This window comes from Haematobia irritans, chromosome 4, assembly GCF_050003625.1.
Source record: "Haematobia irritans isolate KBUSLIRL chromosome 4, ASM5000362v1, whole genome shotgun sequence".
Classification (NCBI taxonomy): Eukaryota; Metazoa; Arthropoda; class Insecta; order Diptera; family Muscidae; genus Haematobia; species Haematobia irritans.
The window spans coordinates 143187404-143206392 of NC_134400.1; the positions used below are offsets into that span (position 1 = coordinate 143187404).

Consider the following 18989-nt stretch of genomic DNA (forward strand, 5'->3'; position numbering starts at 1 on the left):
ACCAAGTTATAAGACACTGAATTAAAAGAACTTCCTGGGAAGTTAAAATAAAGAACATCATTGGAAGTGCATCTTCTGGAAGTGCTTTTAAAGTTGTGCCTTTGGAAGAACTTCCAATTTTTTTTGCTGGGTTGTAATTGGGATAATTAATATTTTAATTAAAAATGTAAGAAATTTACAATAATTTTCATAATTGACTTTATTTTTTTAATTTGATTTGAAAATTTTAATTGTATCAGTTAATTTTTTTAATCGAATACGTTTTCATATTCAAATTTGTGAATTGGAAATATGTTGGTGATATTTTTTCTGTGTATTTTTAATTATTTTTTCTTATTTTCTTTTCATGATATCATGGATTACAATCATCATTTCCACGGATGTTCATCTCTATGAAGATTAAATTTCAAAATTCTATCGGATGGCGGTCACACACACGATTTTCGATATACTGTTCAATATACAGAACGTTTGTCTCATTGGCCATATTGGTTAAATACAGCAACTGCCAGTTTTAAAGTCGTCAAAAACTATGCCGGATGTTGAGCCCCAAGTGTATTCTATAGAATCCCAACATGAGACGTGTTTTTTCAAAGGCTTATATTGCTGTAAGTTTAAATAAATTATTATATGATAGATGTAGATGATACAAGTCCGATAAGTGTCTTCTGTAAAAAAAAGATATTCATTCAGAGCACTTAAAATTTTTGCCACCAAAGCATCACATTAGTAAGCACCACATAGCAACTATTAGATGTAGTAAAAATAAATCCCTTTTTTCTAAAGGTATGGCTTTCCCAGCCAAAAAAGCGTCGCCAAAAAAGTAATGAAAATGTTCTTTTTGGATCCGGAAGTGGTGCAAAATTGACGCAAAGCGACGAATTTAACATGGGCTTGTCATAGGACGGAAGTCCTCCATTTCAACAGCCATTGCACTGAATTTGCATCACTTCTTTAGGTGTGATCCGAATTCAATGTTTTGGATGGAAATTAACAAATTCTGTGACATTTTGTCAAATAAATAATTTTTATAATTTTTAATGGATTCTAACGCTTGTCTGAAACGTTTGACCTCAAATATTTAAAAAAATGCACAATTTTTTCAGATTGGATTTAGAATTTTTTTCGACAAAATTTGAATAAATTGTACCATTTTATGAATTCTTAAACAGTTTTTAACCAAATTGAAACAAAAAAAGTTAAAATAACCCATTAAAAATAAAAAAAGCATATTATAAAAAAAATTGAATGAAAAGAACTTCCTTAGTAGATAAAATAAAGAACATCATTGGGAGTGCATCTTCTGGAAGTGCTTTTAAAGTTGTGCCTTTGGAAAAACTTCCAAATTTTTTTTGCTGGGTTATTTATCTCTATCTCGCCTTGTATAAGCTTTTGAAGTTTAAAATGTTTGGAAAAAACTGTTTTTGAAGGACTATAATTTACATCGGGTTAGTGAATTCACTGAATTTAATCTGATATTTAATTACCCAGCAAAAAAAAGAGTTTCCAAAAAAGGTATTTTGGATCCCCAACCTGAAATCTAAAAGTAATGCAAATTTGGGACTTGTCATAGAACGGAAGTACTTCGTTTTTCGGATCCTTTACATTGCTTTAGAAGTTTGACTTGGGAGTTAATATGAATGAAGAAATAAAAAAAAAACGAATAAATATTTTTCACCCTTTTCACTTTTTATTTTTATCAATATTTTTGTTACATTTTTATATTCTAATTATATAATTTTTACAATTTGAAACACTTTTTACGGTCGGATCGGAGGATGAACCTGGGTTTGTTGGCACATTAACAGCACACTCAGTCACAAACGCCATTGAACACAAAGCGTCGACACATCAAATTCAAATGTTTGTGAAATGATCGTAATATAACACCAAGGCATAACATTATAACTACTTCTCAAGATGGTATTTATTAGTAGGAAGGAAAAAAAATAAAGAACACAGGTTCAAGGTTTTCAAAAATTGTCTTTCTACGTTGAAAATCGCTATATTGCTATTTTCCGCATATATTTCTGTAGGAATATATTTTCATTTGAACTCGACAAAAAATTAAAAATTCTTGTAATTTTCAAAACCTTCTCAAAAGAATTTCCATGGAAGTGAAAAATTCAACTGCCACAAGTTCAAATCTCCGCGGGGCAAAATTTTTAATATTGATGTTTTTCTTTATTCTTTTTTATTGTTTTATTTATCCAATTTTTTTAATGTGGACTTTAAAAGGCGAACATATTTTTTAACCCTTATATTATGTTAGGGTCATTTGATGACCCACGTCGTATTTTTCATCAGCGCATTTCTTACTGTTGGAATATAATTAAAAGTTCTTACTACTCAGCAAGAATTCAGTACATGTCAACAATTCATGCACCGACTAGTAAGAACTTTTATTTATATTCCAAAAGTAAGAAATGCGCTGATGAAAAATACGATGTGGGTCATCAAATGACACTAATATAATATAAGGGTTAAGACTGGTCCAAAGGAACTTCATCGGAAGTTGGAAAAATTCAGAGAGGATCCCTGGATGCTCATAAAAAGAATTGTTTGTGGAACAACTTCCAATTTTTTTGCTGGCTAGTATAAGCGTAGGAAGGCCTCTGGAGGGGGCTTGGACCCCCCAGAATTTGAAAATCTATTTACGACTTTGCATTGTGGTAGCAGTTGCCGATGGAAATATATGTGTTTTTATTTCTTAACATTGTCTTCTAAATTGTAAGTTAATTTCTTTATTATAGGGTGAATTAAACAATTTTGTGATATTTGCCCCAATAGAAATTTTTTATAAGTTTTTATGAGTTTTTTAACGTTTGTCTGAAATATTTGACCTCGAATATTTTCAAAAATTATTAAAATATTACAATTTTCTAGAATGGATTTAGCATTTTTGCGGCAAATTTTGAAAAATTTGTAACATTTTTTAAACTCTTACTCTTTAACAAGTAAGTAAAGTCTAAAGTCGGTCGGGGCCGACTATATTATACCTTTCACCACTATGTACACAAACATTTGTGTTACCATCTCAACTACTTCAAATTTGCTGGGAGCTGTATAAAGGTTTGCATTTCCAGATACAAATACTTATAATGGAGAAAAATTTTTGTACTTCTACAAAATCTCTAACGCTAACGCTATCCAGTTAATTGGAGGAAAAGTCCATTGAAAATGGGTCTAAAACATGAAACAGTCTACCATATTTCCCCAACTCTGGTGTACGTATATATGGGAGCTATATATAATATGAACCGATTTTGACATGTATAGTTCCAATAATAATTCTGCTATCTGTGCAAAATTTCACGTAAATGGGAGTATAACTTTGACCCCCATGGTCATATGAGTGCAAATCGGGCGAAAGATATATATGGGAGCTAAATCTAAACCTGAACCAATTTCAACCAAATTTCGTACACTTACCGATACTATTAAACGTACTCCTTGTGCAAAAGTTGAAGCAAGTCAGGGCAAAACTCTGGCTTTTGAGGCCATATAAGTTCAAATCGGACGAAAGATATATATGGGAGCTATATCTAAATCTGAACCGATTTTAACCAAATTTGGCATTCATAACGATACCATTAAACGTACCCCCTGCGCAAAATTTGAAGCAAATCACGGCAAAAACTCTGGCTTTTTAGGCAATATAAGTTCAAATCGGACGAAAGATATATATGGGAGCTATATCTAAATCTGAACCTATTTGGCTGATATTTTGCAAGTTTTTCGAGAATCATAAAATCTTCGGATATACGGAATTTGAAGACATCGGTTGATAAACACGCCAATTATGATCAGATCGGGGATAAATATATATGACAGCTATATCTAAATCTGAACCGATTTTTTCAAAAATCAATAGCGATTGTCTTTGTCCCAAAAACGACCCCATGCCAACGGACAGACAGACAGACATCGCTAAATCGACTCAGAGTTTAATTCTAATTCGGTATACTAAACGATGGGTCTCAGACTTTTCCTTCTTGGCGTTACATACAAATGCACAAACTTACTATACCCTGTACCACAGTAGTGGTGAAGGGTATAAAAATACAAAAAAACGAGAAAAAAATGAATTAAGACAACTTTCTGCGTAGTTAAAATAATTAACTTCTTTGTGAGGGCATTTTTGGAGTTGCTTTGTTATAAATTAATTGCCTAATTACGAGGGCGGTTCGGAAACTTCTTAGCCTATCAATGAGAGAGAATAAATAGTTTTTCAAAAATATTTCTATTTTTCAATATAATCTTCTGAAACTTCAATACACTTAGTCCAACGCTTTTCTAGCAATTCTATCCCTTGATTAAAATAGTTTTCCTCAAGGTCTTCAAAATAGTGGTTTACAACTGTAATTGCATCTTCATTTAAGGTAAAACGCTTGCCAGCAAGGAATTTTTTTAGATTTGAGAACAAGTAAAAGTCACTGGGAGCTAAATCAAGAGAATAAGGTGGGTGGTCAAGCAACTCGTACTTTAATTCGTTGATTTTAGCCATTGTTAAAACACTCTTGTACGCTGGTGCGTTGTTTTGATGACAAACTATTTTTTTTTTTTGTGTTGTAAGCCAGGACGTTTTTCTCGAATTTGTACATTTAATTGATCCAAAAGTCTACAATAGTACTCTGAATTTATTGTTTTGCCCTTTTGCAGATAGTCAATCAATAAAATATCTTTGAAGTCCCAAAAAACCGTTGCCATAACCTTACCGGCCGATTGAATTGTTTTTGCCTACTTTGGGACACTTCCTCCAGCTTCAGTCCATTGTTTGGATTGCTCTTTTGTCTCTGGAGTATAGTGGTGGATCCATGTCTCATCAACAGTTATGAAACGACGCTTTATTTCGCTTAAAACGTTCGAAACAAGCTTCAGAAATGTTCATTCTTATGCGTTTTTGATCGACTGTTAACAAATGCGGCACCCATCTTGCAGAAAGCTTTTTCATCTGTAGTTCTTCATGCAAAATTAAATGGACTCGATCATTTGAGATGCCCATGATATTAGCAATGTCACGTACTTTTCTTCGTCGATCATTTAATACCATATCATGCACTTTGGCTACAATTTCTGTTGTTGTTGCTATTTTTGAACGTCCACTACGTGGTTCATCTTCAATGCTTGTACGACCACGTTTAAATTCAGCAACCCAATTTTTTACTGTTGCATATGAAGGAGCATATCACAATGGACTGAATAGTCTAAGTGAGCCTGTCTAGCTACGCTAATACTGGGTAGTTAATAAGCTTAAATTTAAGCAATAATGTAAAATTTAAAAAAAAAATTGAAAAATTATGTCAAGCTTTTAAAAATGTTGACTTTTCCAAAAATTAAACATGTCAACTTTCAGATTACTTACAATTCCCTGCTACAAATACAACTAATACCTCATTAACACTACACTTCCAAAATCCATTTTATCTACATTTCAACTGTCATTTGCCTTATTAAAAAGGAATATCAAATCTTCTTTTAGTAGATTTCGAGCCTAAGTGAATGGGCTATAAGACATATTTTCTCATATTTCGAAGCAAACATGGATAAATTTACAGATTTCTTTTATTTTACATATCCCACCTGTTAAACAACGCTTCAATTTGACTAATATCCAAATGGCAATATGGCGTAATACTGGGAGTACCATCCCTACATACAATCCTTAATACCACTCTGGAAGACCATATTTACTATAGCGAACTAATTGTGAAAAAGCTCAATATAGCATTAAAAACTTTTTAGATCGATACTATTTAAAAATAATCATTTAATGTTCAATAAACAATTTTTTCTTTATTTACAGTACATGCGGAAAGTGAGGCCAGCTTTATTGCACGTGATAACGATACATATTGTTCAGAAAAAATTCGCTATGAGTGTCCACCGTTTATGGGGGCAGCTTGCAGGCGTGAACTGGAATATCAGCGCAAAGCAGTTAAACACAATCTAACAGTGATTTTCAATAAAATGCAATAAATATTTTTTGTAGTATTTTTTTTATTAAATTTTTAAATTCAACCAATAAACTTTTAAACATACTAAAATTACATGTTAATGAATTTCAAAGTGACAAACTTAATATATATATACGTTTATTATATATGTAGATATTATTATTGGGAAAGAAACAGTAGTACTAAATGGTGCAACAACAGAAATATTAAGATAATTTCTAAAATAGTATTTTTTAAGATTAAAAAAAAAAATACAAATATTAATTAATATACAATTAAAATAGAAATATAATTTGTTTTGTTTTTTTTACTTCTCATATTTATTATTTGCTTGTTTTTGTAATAAACTTTTTTAGTGCAATTCTCCTTATCTAGATAAAAACAACGGTGACGTCGTGCCCAAAAATGGTAAAATTTAATAAAAAAAACAAAATTCTTTGTTTAAAATAAATTTTATATTTAATTATGTCCTTTATAACCTTAATTCACTTTATTAGAAATTCAACTAGTGTTTGTTAAACGTTATGTATGATTTGTATTTTTTTCACAAACGTAGATATCTATTTTCAGCTATTTTTTAACAATTCTAAATAACAATTAAGTTCTAAATGCTAGTGTATATATATGAACTTGATATCTTTTTACATAAATCTCTTACTCTCGAATTTGATGTATATTATATTGAAACCTATGATAACGAAATGGGTCCTGTTGAAAGGTAATTTATGCGTGTTAAATTCATTTTTTTATCGTTTTTAATTCAATCGTTAGATTTTGGAAATCACAAAACAAAATTATTGCTCGCTTAAACGGTCTTAATATGCCAGAGAATTTCTATACCGAGAAAATATTTACTCGTGCTTTGCTAAAAACAGATAGCTCAAGAGATTATTTTGGGTTTGTGGAACTGTAGCAATGTACAGTAAAAATCGAAACAAAAGATTTGAAAGTATAGATTTTTCATATGTATAAAACACATACAACTTTCAATAAATTATATTTGGAGCAATCTTATTTGTTATCTGTACCACACCTAAAATAAAATAGATCTTAAGAGCTTCTTTAAACGATTTAATGAACTCAGTTATATGTCTTAATACAAAAAAATTCAAATATATATTTTTACCTAAAAATATGATAAAATAAATGTGTGACCATCGATTTATAACCTTTTTAAAATAACATAATTTAAAACGCTTTAAAAGTATTAAAATTAATACATTTTAAACTTTAATTTATTAAATAAACAAGGCACTGAAAATTGAATATCCTCAGGGATATTTTGTTCTTATTTTTTTTTTAGTTTTCAAGAAACTAAATAACTGTAGGTGTAATTCAGAAAGTTTAGAAAATTAGTTAATTTTAAGTTACAAACTTTGTACTTTTTTATTTTTATCTTAATTCATTGATTTATGCATAGAAGATTTTTTAAAATAATTTCTGTATGAATTTATACCAGAAATTAAAAAAAATTAAAGACTTAAATGACCACTTACGGCCAGGCCATTTTCACATAGATCCGTTAGGCTTGAACTGCCAGGTAACAAAAAGCAAGTTGATTGAATGGTGGTTAATGTCGAAAATGATTTTGATGAGATTTTACCTTTGTATTTATAAGAATAACAATTTCCTTTCAAATCCAATTGATGTGTAAGTTTTCACAATTTCATATGTCATGCAAGCGTACAACCTGTGAGTTTTCATTAGAACACATGTGGTTCGGTAAAACGACATAAAAACCAAGCAAGTTTTAAGGTAAGAAATGTTTCCTTTTACAAACATATAAAGGGGAAAGCATTTCATAACACAAAACATGCTTGATGTGAACGTCGTAGTATATATCATATACAAATACTTCGATTGAATTTTTGCAACTTCCAAATATATTTGATTGGAATTTCTCTAATAACGAAAATTATAATACAATTTAAAGCAAATTCAATTAGTTCGATAAAAAAAAATTGTATAAATAAATTTTAAATTTGAATAATTAAAAATGTTGCAGTTTTTCTGTGATATGTGATATATACAACGTGGGTATGTATTTATTTTATTATATTTTTTGCGTATAAGCTTTTAGAGCACATTTAAAGCAGACTTAAACCCACGTAATTTTTCAAAGAAAAAAATTATGAAGGTTTTTATTGAGAATAGTTCCCAATATTATTGCAATAAATTGGTTCTAGAATTGTACTTCTTTGAATTCGATGAAAACCACTTGTATTTGAAAACAATACATCGTCAACCCACATTATGGTTAATTGAAAAATCATAGATCTCCGTAGACCAAATGCCACATAAATAATTTCGCAATATTGTGACACATTATTACTGCAACCGATTCGTTGTAGAAGTGTATTTCTTTGTATTTGAAAACAATATATCGATATCATCATGACATCAACCCACAAGGGGTAATGGAAAATTATAGATCTTGGGAGACCAAATGCTACATAAATAATTTTAAAACGTTAATCGATATATGTATATGATAATTTAATTACTTTCATAAAAGTAATAACAAAAATAGACAAAATTTTTTTAAATGCATTTTGCCCAATTTTACTTTTAATCGCTATCATCCCTCACACGAGTCATGTCTAAACGTCGTCTTTTAACGATTCGCTTTGACGCACTCAACGTTTTTAGAGACGAAGTATCACTCTTTGATGCTCCCACTTGAGTCTGCATTTGTTTGGAAGGTGTATTTTTAGTAAACCATTTAGTTAATTTTGTTACCTGGGTTGTATTGCATTTCACTTTTGGCGATTTCTTTGTGTTTGCAGGTTGTGTACATGTCTGCTGTTGGTGTGTTTTACTCGGAGTACCAGCCTCAGAGTTATTGCCGCTATCCTCCTGGGAACCTGTTAGATTTTGTGTTAAACCTCCTTGGAAATATTTTGTAATTTTATTATTTTGAGTTGATTTTTGTGCTTGTTGAACGGGAGATATTTCGCCATTCGAGTGTAGACGCATAACACTTCCAAATGTGCCATTGTTTGTTATTTCGAATATTTCATCTTCCAGAACAGAGGACCCCAGTGAACGAGTCCGCAATTTCTCCTGTTGAGCCTTTTGAGCCTCAGCTATGGCTTCAATTGGATGATGGGGCACAATTGGACCATTATTTTTTGCCCTTTGTTTGTTTCTTCTCGACGGAGAATCATTCGAATTGGAAGTCGTAGCATGACTAAGAGTAGGCGTTCCTTCATTATTTTTAGAATTTTTATGTTTTTGTTTCTTGTTAGGTGGCTCAAACATATTCTCCAAAATATCCAAACAACTTCGCTCTCTAGACGATTTCTTTCCACTTTTGTTTGATGTATTTTGCGTATTTGAAGATGCATAGTGCTGTTGCAATTGCTTAACTTCGGATCCAAATATTTTAAATCCTTCGAAAGGTGCATTTGTCTCATCAGCATTATCTTTCTGTGAGCAGGGCAGTTGTGCCAAATCTGAGCAATTACTAAAGAGATCCGGTGATTTGGCACTTGTTCGCGTATTATGCTGTGCCAAAAGTTGTGAAAATGTGGGAACTTTACCCGATTCCTCAGACATTTGCTGTTGTTGAGCAGCTCTTCTGGGCTTTAAAGCTCTAGTGCGGCGACTGGTTGCAGCATAATTAACGGATGTGCTTTCAGTATCCGATTCGGAAAGGACTATAACATCATCAGTCTTCTTATTGCTCTTTTTTCCCGAAGTACTTGCCACCGGTGTTGGTGGCACAAATATAACTTCCGAATCGCCAAAGAAACCATTGCTGGACATTAGTGATGAAGGTATTAGGGAATTCCTAGTTGATACTGGAGTAGCTGGTATTAGAAACTCCGAAGCTTTTCTTTGTGTATTGCTACTGTCATAATTACTCACATCGCTTAAACGCTGTGCACATTGAATGGGATCGTAATCCTGAGAGCATGTCATTGAAATTACGGGAACTTGAGAATCATTTATAATTGTTGATGATTTATTCGACTGGGAATCATTCTGACGTTTCTCTGTTTCTCTTTTAGCGTCATGCTTTGGTAGTGGCGATTTTTTAGGTTTGGCCTTATCATTGCTGAATAACGAATTTTTCGCAGCATCAATATTTTTGTTTGGGCAACCAGCAGATCGTGTTAAACGCTTCGCACTCCGAGTCTCTCTATTATGAATCACAACATGTTCAATATTCAGTTCACGTTTTATGCGTTGTATAGTATTGGAGATGTCCTTTGAGGGAAGCGAACGCTTACTCTGGGGTGTAGACTCCTCCGGTTCAGTCTTAATAACTACAATAGGTGTTGTGGGTCCTGTGCTTTTATTCGCATCACCAGGACTTTTATTCCTGGTAACAACAGGACTTTTTCCAGCTTTCATTGGAGAGGTTGTAGTATTTACCCTGTCTGAATCTGTACCAACTCGTCTATTGGTTCTTGATTCGCGTGGTGTCGTGGCCGTCTCTTGAGTGATGTCTTTGCCACCAGTTTTTTGTGGGGTTTGCAGTGATTTATGTTTCCTTGGAGTTGAGTCGTTATCCAAAGTCTTTTCAGTGCTAGCCTTGTTTGGAGCACCAGTGGCCTTGGATTTATCCGAAGTTTGGGGCGTCTTAGGAGAATCCTTCAACTCGTTTTCTTTGTTGATATTGGTCTTTATATTGTTCTTGGATTTTAATTGTTTTCCTTCCTTTCCATTATTACCAGTATCTTTGTCTTTTGCGATTACTTTGCCGTTTTCGTCGTTACCCCGCTTTTTATCGCTGATAATTTGCTGGTTATGATCTACATTCCGACTTCGACGTTTAGGTGTTGTTTCATTTTGAAACTTTAGATTTGTTGCCACATCTGCTCTCAGCCTCTCAAATTCGGTCATTTTTCTTACCTCCTTTTTCTTTGGAACTTTTTTGCCTTTTTCTGGACTTTGTGTTTGTGCAGAAGCTTTTCCAAGTTTTTCCTTTTGAGAGGTTTGAGCAGTCGAATCTTTTTCAAAGCTTGTTTCATTTTCACCATCACTCGATAGATCGACTATATTGTCATCGTCGGAAGGATCATTACAAATTTGAGGAACATCGTCTGTATCCTCAGAATCGGACACCAATAATAGCGGCGACATTACAATGGCTTCATCCGTATTATCAGCTGTATTCGATTGTTTATCCTTTGCTACAATGACTGGGAGCGTTTCATTGATGAAAGCAACTTCATCGTCATCATTCAAAGCATCTTGTTTTTCGCGTTCTTTCTGCTGCTTTTCCTGTTCTTCCAAAATGAGTTGTAATTGCGTTTCCTTGTTTTGCTTTTCCAGTTTTTGTTTTTCAAGCTCTTGTTGTTTTCGTCTTTGACGGCAATATTCTTCGAATAGTTCCTGTGTATCTCGGACCCTTTCCTCTTGTCGATTTTGTGAAGAGATCTCAACACTGCTGCTCTCCGAATTTGTGGCATTCTGTTTTTCGCGATAAATCTCCAAATTGATTTTATATCGATCAGGCTCGACCAACGGCAATTGATTTTCATATTGATGGCAGTAACGTCTTATACGAAAATTTCTGTAATGGAAAAAGGTCGAATTAAAATATTTCACAAACCAATTATTAGAGTATACTGATGAAGTCGTTGTTCTTTTCATTGATAATAAGTCTTCACAAATCTAAATTGCTCCACAGATATTTGCTAATTTCTGGTAGATTAGCAAGGTGGTCAGCGTTTTATGACATTAAACAAGAAACAAGGACATCTTGCCGATTGCAATGGAAAATTATTCACGTTTTTACTAATATCCCACAAAACCCCTTGGCTAAAAATATACTCACTTGCAATAATCCGAGAGGCGCTCTCTTTTCAAAAAATACTCTTCCAAATCAACTCGTTTGTAAGTCAGCTCCCTAGCATCGGGTAATTTAAATTTCTCTTCAAATTGTTTAAAATTTGTGTAACGCGGATCCAAACGTCCTCCCAGCTTCAAAATATTATGAAGTAATTTCAAATCACTCTGAAATATAAAGAAAAAACCAAATGAAAAATATTAAATACAATCAAAACATTTTTAGTACTCACAGTTATATCAACACTTGAGATCAATATATTCACTTTGCGTTCGTAATGTTTTAAAAGCATTGACATGCAAAAGGTATTATTTAGCATTTGTCCCCGATTGTCAACAATTACATAGTCAAAATCGAATTTGCTTAAATCGTCCAAAGCCCTTAACGTACTCCATTTAGCAATGTAAACGTTATGGGGCGAATCTATGGTATCTGCAATAGGAATTATAAAAAGAAATTAATTAACACATATAAATACTTTACGTTAAATAAAATAAAAATAAAACGCATTACATGATTGAATCATCAAAAATCGCTCTTTAATAACAGGTTGGTTGATAAGTCCCCGGTCTGACACATAGATGACGTCGCTAGTATTAAATGCATATTATTTTTATATAGTACCAACCTTCAAATGATTCGTGTCAGAACTTGACGTCTGTAAGTCAATTAGTTTGTGAGATAGAGTGTCTTTTGTGAAGCAACTTTTGTTATTGTGAAAACAATGGAAAAAAAGGAATTTCATGTTTTGATAAAATACTGTTTCAGAAGGGGAAAAATACGGTGGAAGCAAAAACTTGGCTTGATAATGAGTTTCCGGACTCTGCCCCAGGGAAATCAACAACAATTGATTGGTATGCAAAATTCAAGCGTGGTGAAATGAGCACGGAGGACGGTGAACGCAGTGGACGCCCGAGAGAGGTGGTTACCGACGAAAACATAAAAAAATCCACAAAATGATTTTGAATGACCGTAAAATGAAGTTGATCGAGATAGCAGAGGCCTTAAAGATATCAAAGGAACGTGTTGGTCATATCATTCATCAATATTTGGATATGCGGAAGCTCTGTGCAAAATGGGTGCCTCGCGAGCTCACATTTGACCAAAAACAACAGCATGTTAATGATTCTGAGCGGTGTTTGTAGCTGTTAACTCGTAATACACCCGAGTTTTTCCGTCGATATATGACAATGATGAAACATGGCTCCATCACTACACTCCTGAGCCCAATCGACAGTCGGCTGAGAAGCGTGGAAAGACTCAAAAGTCCGCTGGCAAAGTAATGGCCTCTGTTTTTTGGGATGCGCACGGAATAATTTTTATCGATTATCTTGAGAAAGGAAAAACCATCAACAGTCACTATTATATGCTGTTATTGGAGCGTTTGAAGGTCGAAGGCCACATATGAAGAAGAAAAAAGTGTTGTTCCACAAAGACAACGCATTGTGCCACAAGTCATTGAGAACGATGGCAAAAATTCATGAATTGGGCTTCGAATTGCTTCCCCACCCACCGTATTCTCCAGATCTGGTCCCAGCGACTTTTTCTTGTTCTCAGACCTCAAAAGGATGCTCGCAGGGAAAAAATTTGGCTGCAATGAAGAGGTGATCGCCGAAACTGAGGTCTATCTTGAGGCAAAACCGAAGGAGTACCACCAAAATGGTATCAAAAAATTGGAAGGTCGTTATAATCGTTGTATCGCTCTTGAAGGGAACTATGTTGAATAATAAAAACGAATTTTGACAAAAAAATGTGTTTTTCTTTGCTAGACCGGGGACTTATCAGCCAACCTGTTACCGACATCTGAAAATCCTATATATTGTTTTAATTTTGACCGAAAATTTCCGAAATAATTGCGTTTTTAGTAAAAATAGAAAATTTTAAAGAGAAAATATATAGGAAACAAATTGTCGGAAAAGCCTAGTTTTCGAGATATCGACACTTGAAAATTTTTATTTAAATTTTCAGAAAATTTCCCAAATAATTGTGTTTTTAGTAAAAATAGTACATTTTAAAGAGAAAATATTAAGTATAAAAATTGTCGGAAAAGCCTAGTTTTCGAGTTATCGACCCTTGAAAATTTTAATTTCTATTTTTTTCACTTTTTTTATACGCACCACCATAGAATGGTGACGGGGTAGAATAAGTTTGTCATTCCGTTTGTAACACATCGAAATATCGATTTCCGACTATATAAAGTATATATATTCTTGATCAGGGAGAAATTCCACGACGATATAACGATGTCCGTCTGTCGGTCTGTCTGTTGTAATCACGCTACAGTCTTCAATAATGAAGCAATCGTGCTGAAATTTTGCACAAACTCGTCTTTTGTCTGCAGGCAGGTCAAGTTCGAAGATGGGCTATATCGGTTTTGATATAGTCCCCATATAAACCGACCCCCCGATTTAAGGTCTTGGGCTTATAGAAATCGTAGTTTTTATCCAATTTGTCTTAAATTTGAAATCTAAAGGTATTTTATGACCATAAAGAGGTGTGCCAAAAATGGTGAGTATCGGTCCATGTTTTGGAATAGCCCCCATACAGACCGATCTCCCGATTTTACTTCTTGGGCTTATAGAAACCGCAGTTTTTATTCAATTTACCTGAAATTGGAAATCTAGAGGTATAGTAGGACCACAAATACGTGTGCCAAAAATTGTGAGTACCGGTCCATGTTTTGATATAGCAACCATATAGACCGATCTCCCGATTTTACTTCTTGGGCTTCTATAATCCGTAGTTTTTATCCAATTTGCCTGAAATTTTGAATCTAGAGGTATTCTACGACCATAAAGACGTGTGCCAAAAATGTTGAGTATCGGTCCATGTTTTGGTATAGCCCCCATGTAGACCGATCTCCCGATTTTACTTCTTGGGCTTATAGACTAATTTATAGAAACCGCAGTTTTTATTCAATCTACCTGAAATTGGAAATCTAGAGGTATTGTAGGACCACAAATACGTGTGCCAAAAATTGTAAGTATCGGTCCATGTTTGGGTATGGTTCCCATATAAAACGACCTCCCGATTTGGGTCTTGGGCTTATAGAAACCGTAGTTTTTATCCAATTTGTCTGAAATTGGAAATCTAGAGGTATTTTAGGACCATAAAGAGATGTGCCGAAAATGGTGAGTATCGGTCCATATTTTGGTATAGCCCCCATATAGACCGATTTCCCGATGTTACTTCTTGGGCTTCTAGAACTGAAGTTTTTATCCTATTTGCCTGAAATTGAAAATCTAGAGGTATTTTCGGGTCATAAAGAGGTGTGCCGAAAACGGTGAGTATTGGTCCATATTTTAGTATAGCCCCCATAAGAACGATCTCCCGATTTAACTCCTTGGGTTTCTAGAAACCGGTTTTATATGATTTGCCAGACATTGTGAATATTCTGGTATTTTAGGCTCACAAAAACGTGTATCGGATTAAGTTTTTATCGGTCCATTTGGTAATGCCTCCATATAGACCGACTTCACTTCTTGAGGGTGTAGAAGGCGCACTGATCATGAAAATTGCTTGAAACTCAATGTAAAATTTCCAGATTTTACTTCTACAGATTTAATATTTCAAATCAAGACGTTATTTTATAATTTTCTGTCACACTTACAAGAGATGTTAATGATTCCTCTAAAACTCAAACAAAAATGGTTCTTATAAATCCAGAATCTGATATAGTCCTCATAGGTGAAATCTTTCAAAGGAAATCCTAATATTTGGTTCATGGTGGTGGGTATTTAAGATTCGGCCCGGCCGGACTTACTGCTGTATATACTTGTTTTTTGCTAAATTTGAAAAAAATGTCCGTATTTAGTACAAATGATGTATTTTAAAGAGAAAATATTGAGTAAAAATTGTCCTGAAAACACTTAGTTTCCGAGATATAGGCTATGAAAAAATTTTAATTTTGTTATGTACTTTTGAACACTTAATGTGATATTGTTGTGTTCTCTTATTTATGTTTTTGTAGTAGTAGGTTAGGTTATGTGGCAGCCCGATGTATCAGGCTCACTTAGTCTATTCAGTCTATTCTGATACCACAGTGGTGAACTTCTCTCTTATCTGCCCGATTCCATGTTAAGCTCAATGACAAGGGACCTCCTTTTTATAGCCGAGTCCGAACAGCGTTCCACATTCCAGTGAAACCACTTAGAGAAGCATTGAAACCCTCAGAAATGCCGAAAGTTCTAAACGCCAATTGCGATTTAAGAGTATTCTCACACTAGATAAATATTTATCCCATATGAGTGAATATCAGCACTTAATTTGACCTAGAGGGACGGATTCTGATTTCAGAATCTGCAAAATTAAAATTCAAGCATATTCTTATTTTACAATTGAATTAAACCCGTAATTTATTTCTGTTTTTCTTTTTTACCGGTCTCGAAATTTGGTGTTATTTTTTTAATCAGACCAGCTCGGTACGTAACATAAAAATTAAACTTCTATGCTATTGATAGACTATGTATATCAATAGCATGAAAATGGTTCATATTGGTCCATAATAATATAGCGCCCCAATATAAACATATCCATAACTAAAATGGTTCATATAAGATAGGTCCCTTCCCTGATATAGACAGTTAAAATAAGTGGCCTTTGTAGAAAATTATTTTGTTTTTAAATAACTTTCTGTTCATTGCATTATGGAGAACCTTACGTAAATTGAAATTTTAAGTTCAAAATGTATCCAGAAAGTCTTAGAAGTAAAAACCACAGTCGTTATAAAATAAGGTAGGCTATATAACAAAAATATAATGCTCATGCCTTATCAATTTAGATTTGCACTCAGATTCATATATGCGTACGAAACTCATTTCGCATGCTTATTTGAATTATATAGAATCAACCAAAAAATGTTTATTGATAATCTATACTTCAAGCGAGGTTACATCAAATCTCACCTTTATTATCCTTGATGACTTTTGTATTGCAGTTTGTCAACACGCTAAAATGGAATTCCCAACCAATTACATAGTTGTCATCATTCTGGACTATGATCAAAGTTTTCTTATTACCACAAGCGGTATCCAATAATACAGCTACGGCTGCTTGCTTCCCCAAGCCGCCTTCATCGTTGTAAGCACAAAATTCGCCTTTTGCCAGAAAATTATGCATAAATATGCATGCATCAATTTGAAATTGTTTAAGATATTGCCGTACATGGCCAGGAATTTGAGCGCGAAATGATAATCTCACTGGCACTGGTGGATGGTCAGCCACAAAATGATACATGTTTATGTGCCTGCTGCGTTAACCCAGTGGAGGTCTTAATTCCCCACCAATTGTCGTGACGTTGAATTGTGTTTTATTATTGTCACTGCTGCTGCTGCTGCTATTGTATGTAATGTAATGATAAATATATTGCTATCAAAATATATAGTAGTTTTAAGTAAAAAAATATAACGAACATGGAAAACGACCCTATAAGTAGCGACGAGGGTGTATCTAAATTTTCCTGATTGATCCGGTGGTGGGTCATAAAAAACGACATGTAAAATTATATGCCCGGTGCTCTGGTGCTCTTGGTCTTTGATATGTGGTGGGGTTTGTTGGCAGGCAATGTTCTAAAAGTTTCTATTTTCGTGACTTTTATGCTTTACAACTTGGCTGGCTTTTCTTGTTCGCCTGTTTTACAGAATTTCCACTATTCTTCTTATTGGATATTTATTATAACGTAAATCACCGCAATTTCATTGAGTTATTCTTAATTAGTTCAATAGTTTATATTTAGGTCATTAAACAAGTATATGTGTATATTTTGAAGCTAAGAGAAAATGAAAAATAAACGTAAACGATAGAGGTTGTTCTTCTTTGTTACGTGTTTGGTTATTGTTTTTGTAAGAAGCTCGCCGTCGCTGCTGCTGCTGCTTTCTCGATGATTTTCTGAAGACTTGTTGTTGTGTTTCTTTTTGGAGCTCTATTGTGGCAATGTATGTAGCATTGTTGTAACCGAGTTTTCATGAAGTGGGTTTGGGTTGTGTGGTGCATACACACTCACTCCACACTCTAATCAACTAGTAAGTAAATAGGTAGGAGGGCACATTCACATTTCCCGCCATTTTTATTTTTCCCATATTGATATGACTAGGTTATCAGAAAATCTTTCTTTATGCCTGTATAAATATTAAATATAGTTTTTTATTTGTTAACCAGTATTATTCACTTTTTTTATTTCTACCCATAGCAGCACTATTATTGTATTGTATTATAGCTTGTATATAGTTATATTCGCTTGTATTGTATATTATTGTATTTCAGTTAATATCCTAATTCAAAAGCGTTCCACCGTCCCTCTCACAAAAACAAGAATACGACTGCCCTGACGATGATCCGCGGGTGACAAAATTATTACGGCGTTATTCATTCGCAAACAAAGGTAAACCAACTACAACAACCAACAATGATTGAATTAGCATGGTACAATAATTCCCAGGTAGTTGCAGTATTACAAAAAAAAAAAAAAACAAAAAACAGAATTCAAGTACATCCAAATGTCAGTTTTGTTTATAATTTTAATGTTAGTAAACAAAAGATATTAAATATTTTCAATTTGTTTTGTTTACATTTTAATGTTAGTTACCAATAGTAACCTAAGTAGCCAATAGTTACCTATGGAACCAGTAGTAACCCTGCCAGCATTTCAAAGTTCCATTTCATTCTCATCGCTACCACAGACTCGTAAATGTCACCACACCATTGCGAACTGTGATGGGGAAGCATATCAAAATGTACATGAAAGTATTTTGCCATCACTACTGTTAGAAGAGCCATTTTATTTTTTGTGAAACGCCAAGCGCAACCAGCTTGTTATATTTTATTTAAATAAAAACGAAAATAAAGTTCTGAAAACATAGATATTACGCTTAAAATTGTGAAAGGTATATGGTGAACAATTTTCGACTTTCCAAATAGAATAAAGTGATCGTTTTTCAAATATTTTTCCAGGCACGCTGTCTCCATCGAAAATAAACAAACTGGCTGATAGACGCTGCAATATGTAACTTGCTACTTAAAACTCAACATCATTCTTTTATTAATGCAAAAAATTATGTTAAATGTGATGAGATAAACCGAAAAATGTTATATTTATAAGAAATTATAAATGTTTAATCAAATAAACATCTACACAATCGTGTTTTACTTGACCACAATGATTCTTCTACAATTACCTTAAAATGCACTTTTTCTGATAGTTTGCAGGGGTTCTTATTGGCGTCCTTCGAAATTGA

General features: G+C 33.5%; 2 protein-coding genes across 4 annotated transcripts; one reads left to right on the plus strand and one right to left on the minus strand.

Moving 5' to 3' along the window:
- Positions 1-398: 398 nt before the first annotated feature.
- On the plus strand, positions 399-6047 carry LOC142232867 (uncharacterized; the record flags this gene model as incomplete). The annotated part of the gene is given in 2 exon segments (XM_075303572.1): positions 399-608; positions 5807-6047. Coding segments are annotated over 2 exon segments (249 nt in total). The 3' UTR covers positions 5980-6047.
- Positions 6048-6350: 303 nt separating this feature from the next.
- On the minus strand, positions 6351-18047 carry SuUR (Suppressor of Under-Replication). Of its 3 annotated transcripts, none has more exons than XM_075303570.1 (5): positions 17939-18047; positions 16662-17873; positions 11990-12189; positions 11746-11924; positions 6351-11481 (listed from the first exon to the last, which is right to left on the minus strand). In XM_075303570.1, the coding sequence occupies exons 2-5, from the start codon at positions 16990-16992 to the stop codon at positions 8526-8528; spliced, it is 3666 nt and encodes a 1221-aa protein (XP_075159685.1). In that variant the 5' UTR covers positions 16993-17873; positions 17939-18047; the 3' UTR covers positions 6351-8525. The 3 variants fall into 3 exon arrangements, with proteins under 3 accessions (XP_075159685.1, XP_075159686.1, XP_075159684.1); XM_075303571.1 differs by having other exon boundaries at positions 16662-17524; positions 17924-18047; XM_075303569.1 differs by having other exon boundaries at positions 16662-18043.
- Positions 18048-18989: the final 942 nt, after the last annotated feature.

Bases quoted from the DNA above. Each gene is read 5' to 3' on its own strand.
- SuUR (XM_075303570.1), bottom strand. From the start codon at position 16,992: ATGTATCATTTTGTGGCTGACCATCCACCAGTGCCAGTGAGATTATCA. The intron at 12,190-16,661 runs GTGAGATTTGAT...TTCCTATTGCAG, and splicing joins AGTCATCAAGGATAATAAAG to ATACCATAGATTCGCCCCAT. The intron at 11,482-11,745 runs GTGAGTATATTT...TTTCCATTACAG, and splicing joins CGCCTCTCGGATTATTGCAA to AAATTTTCGTATAAGACGTT.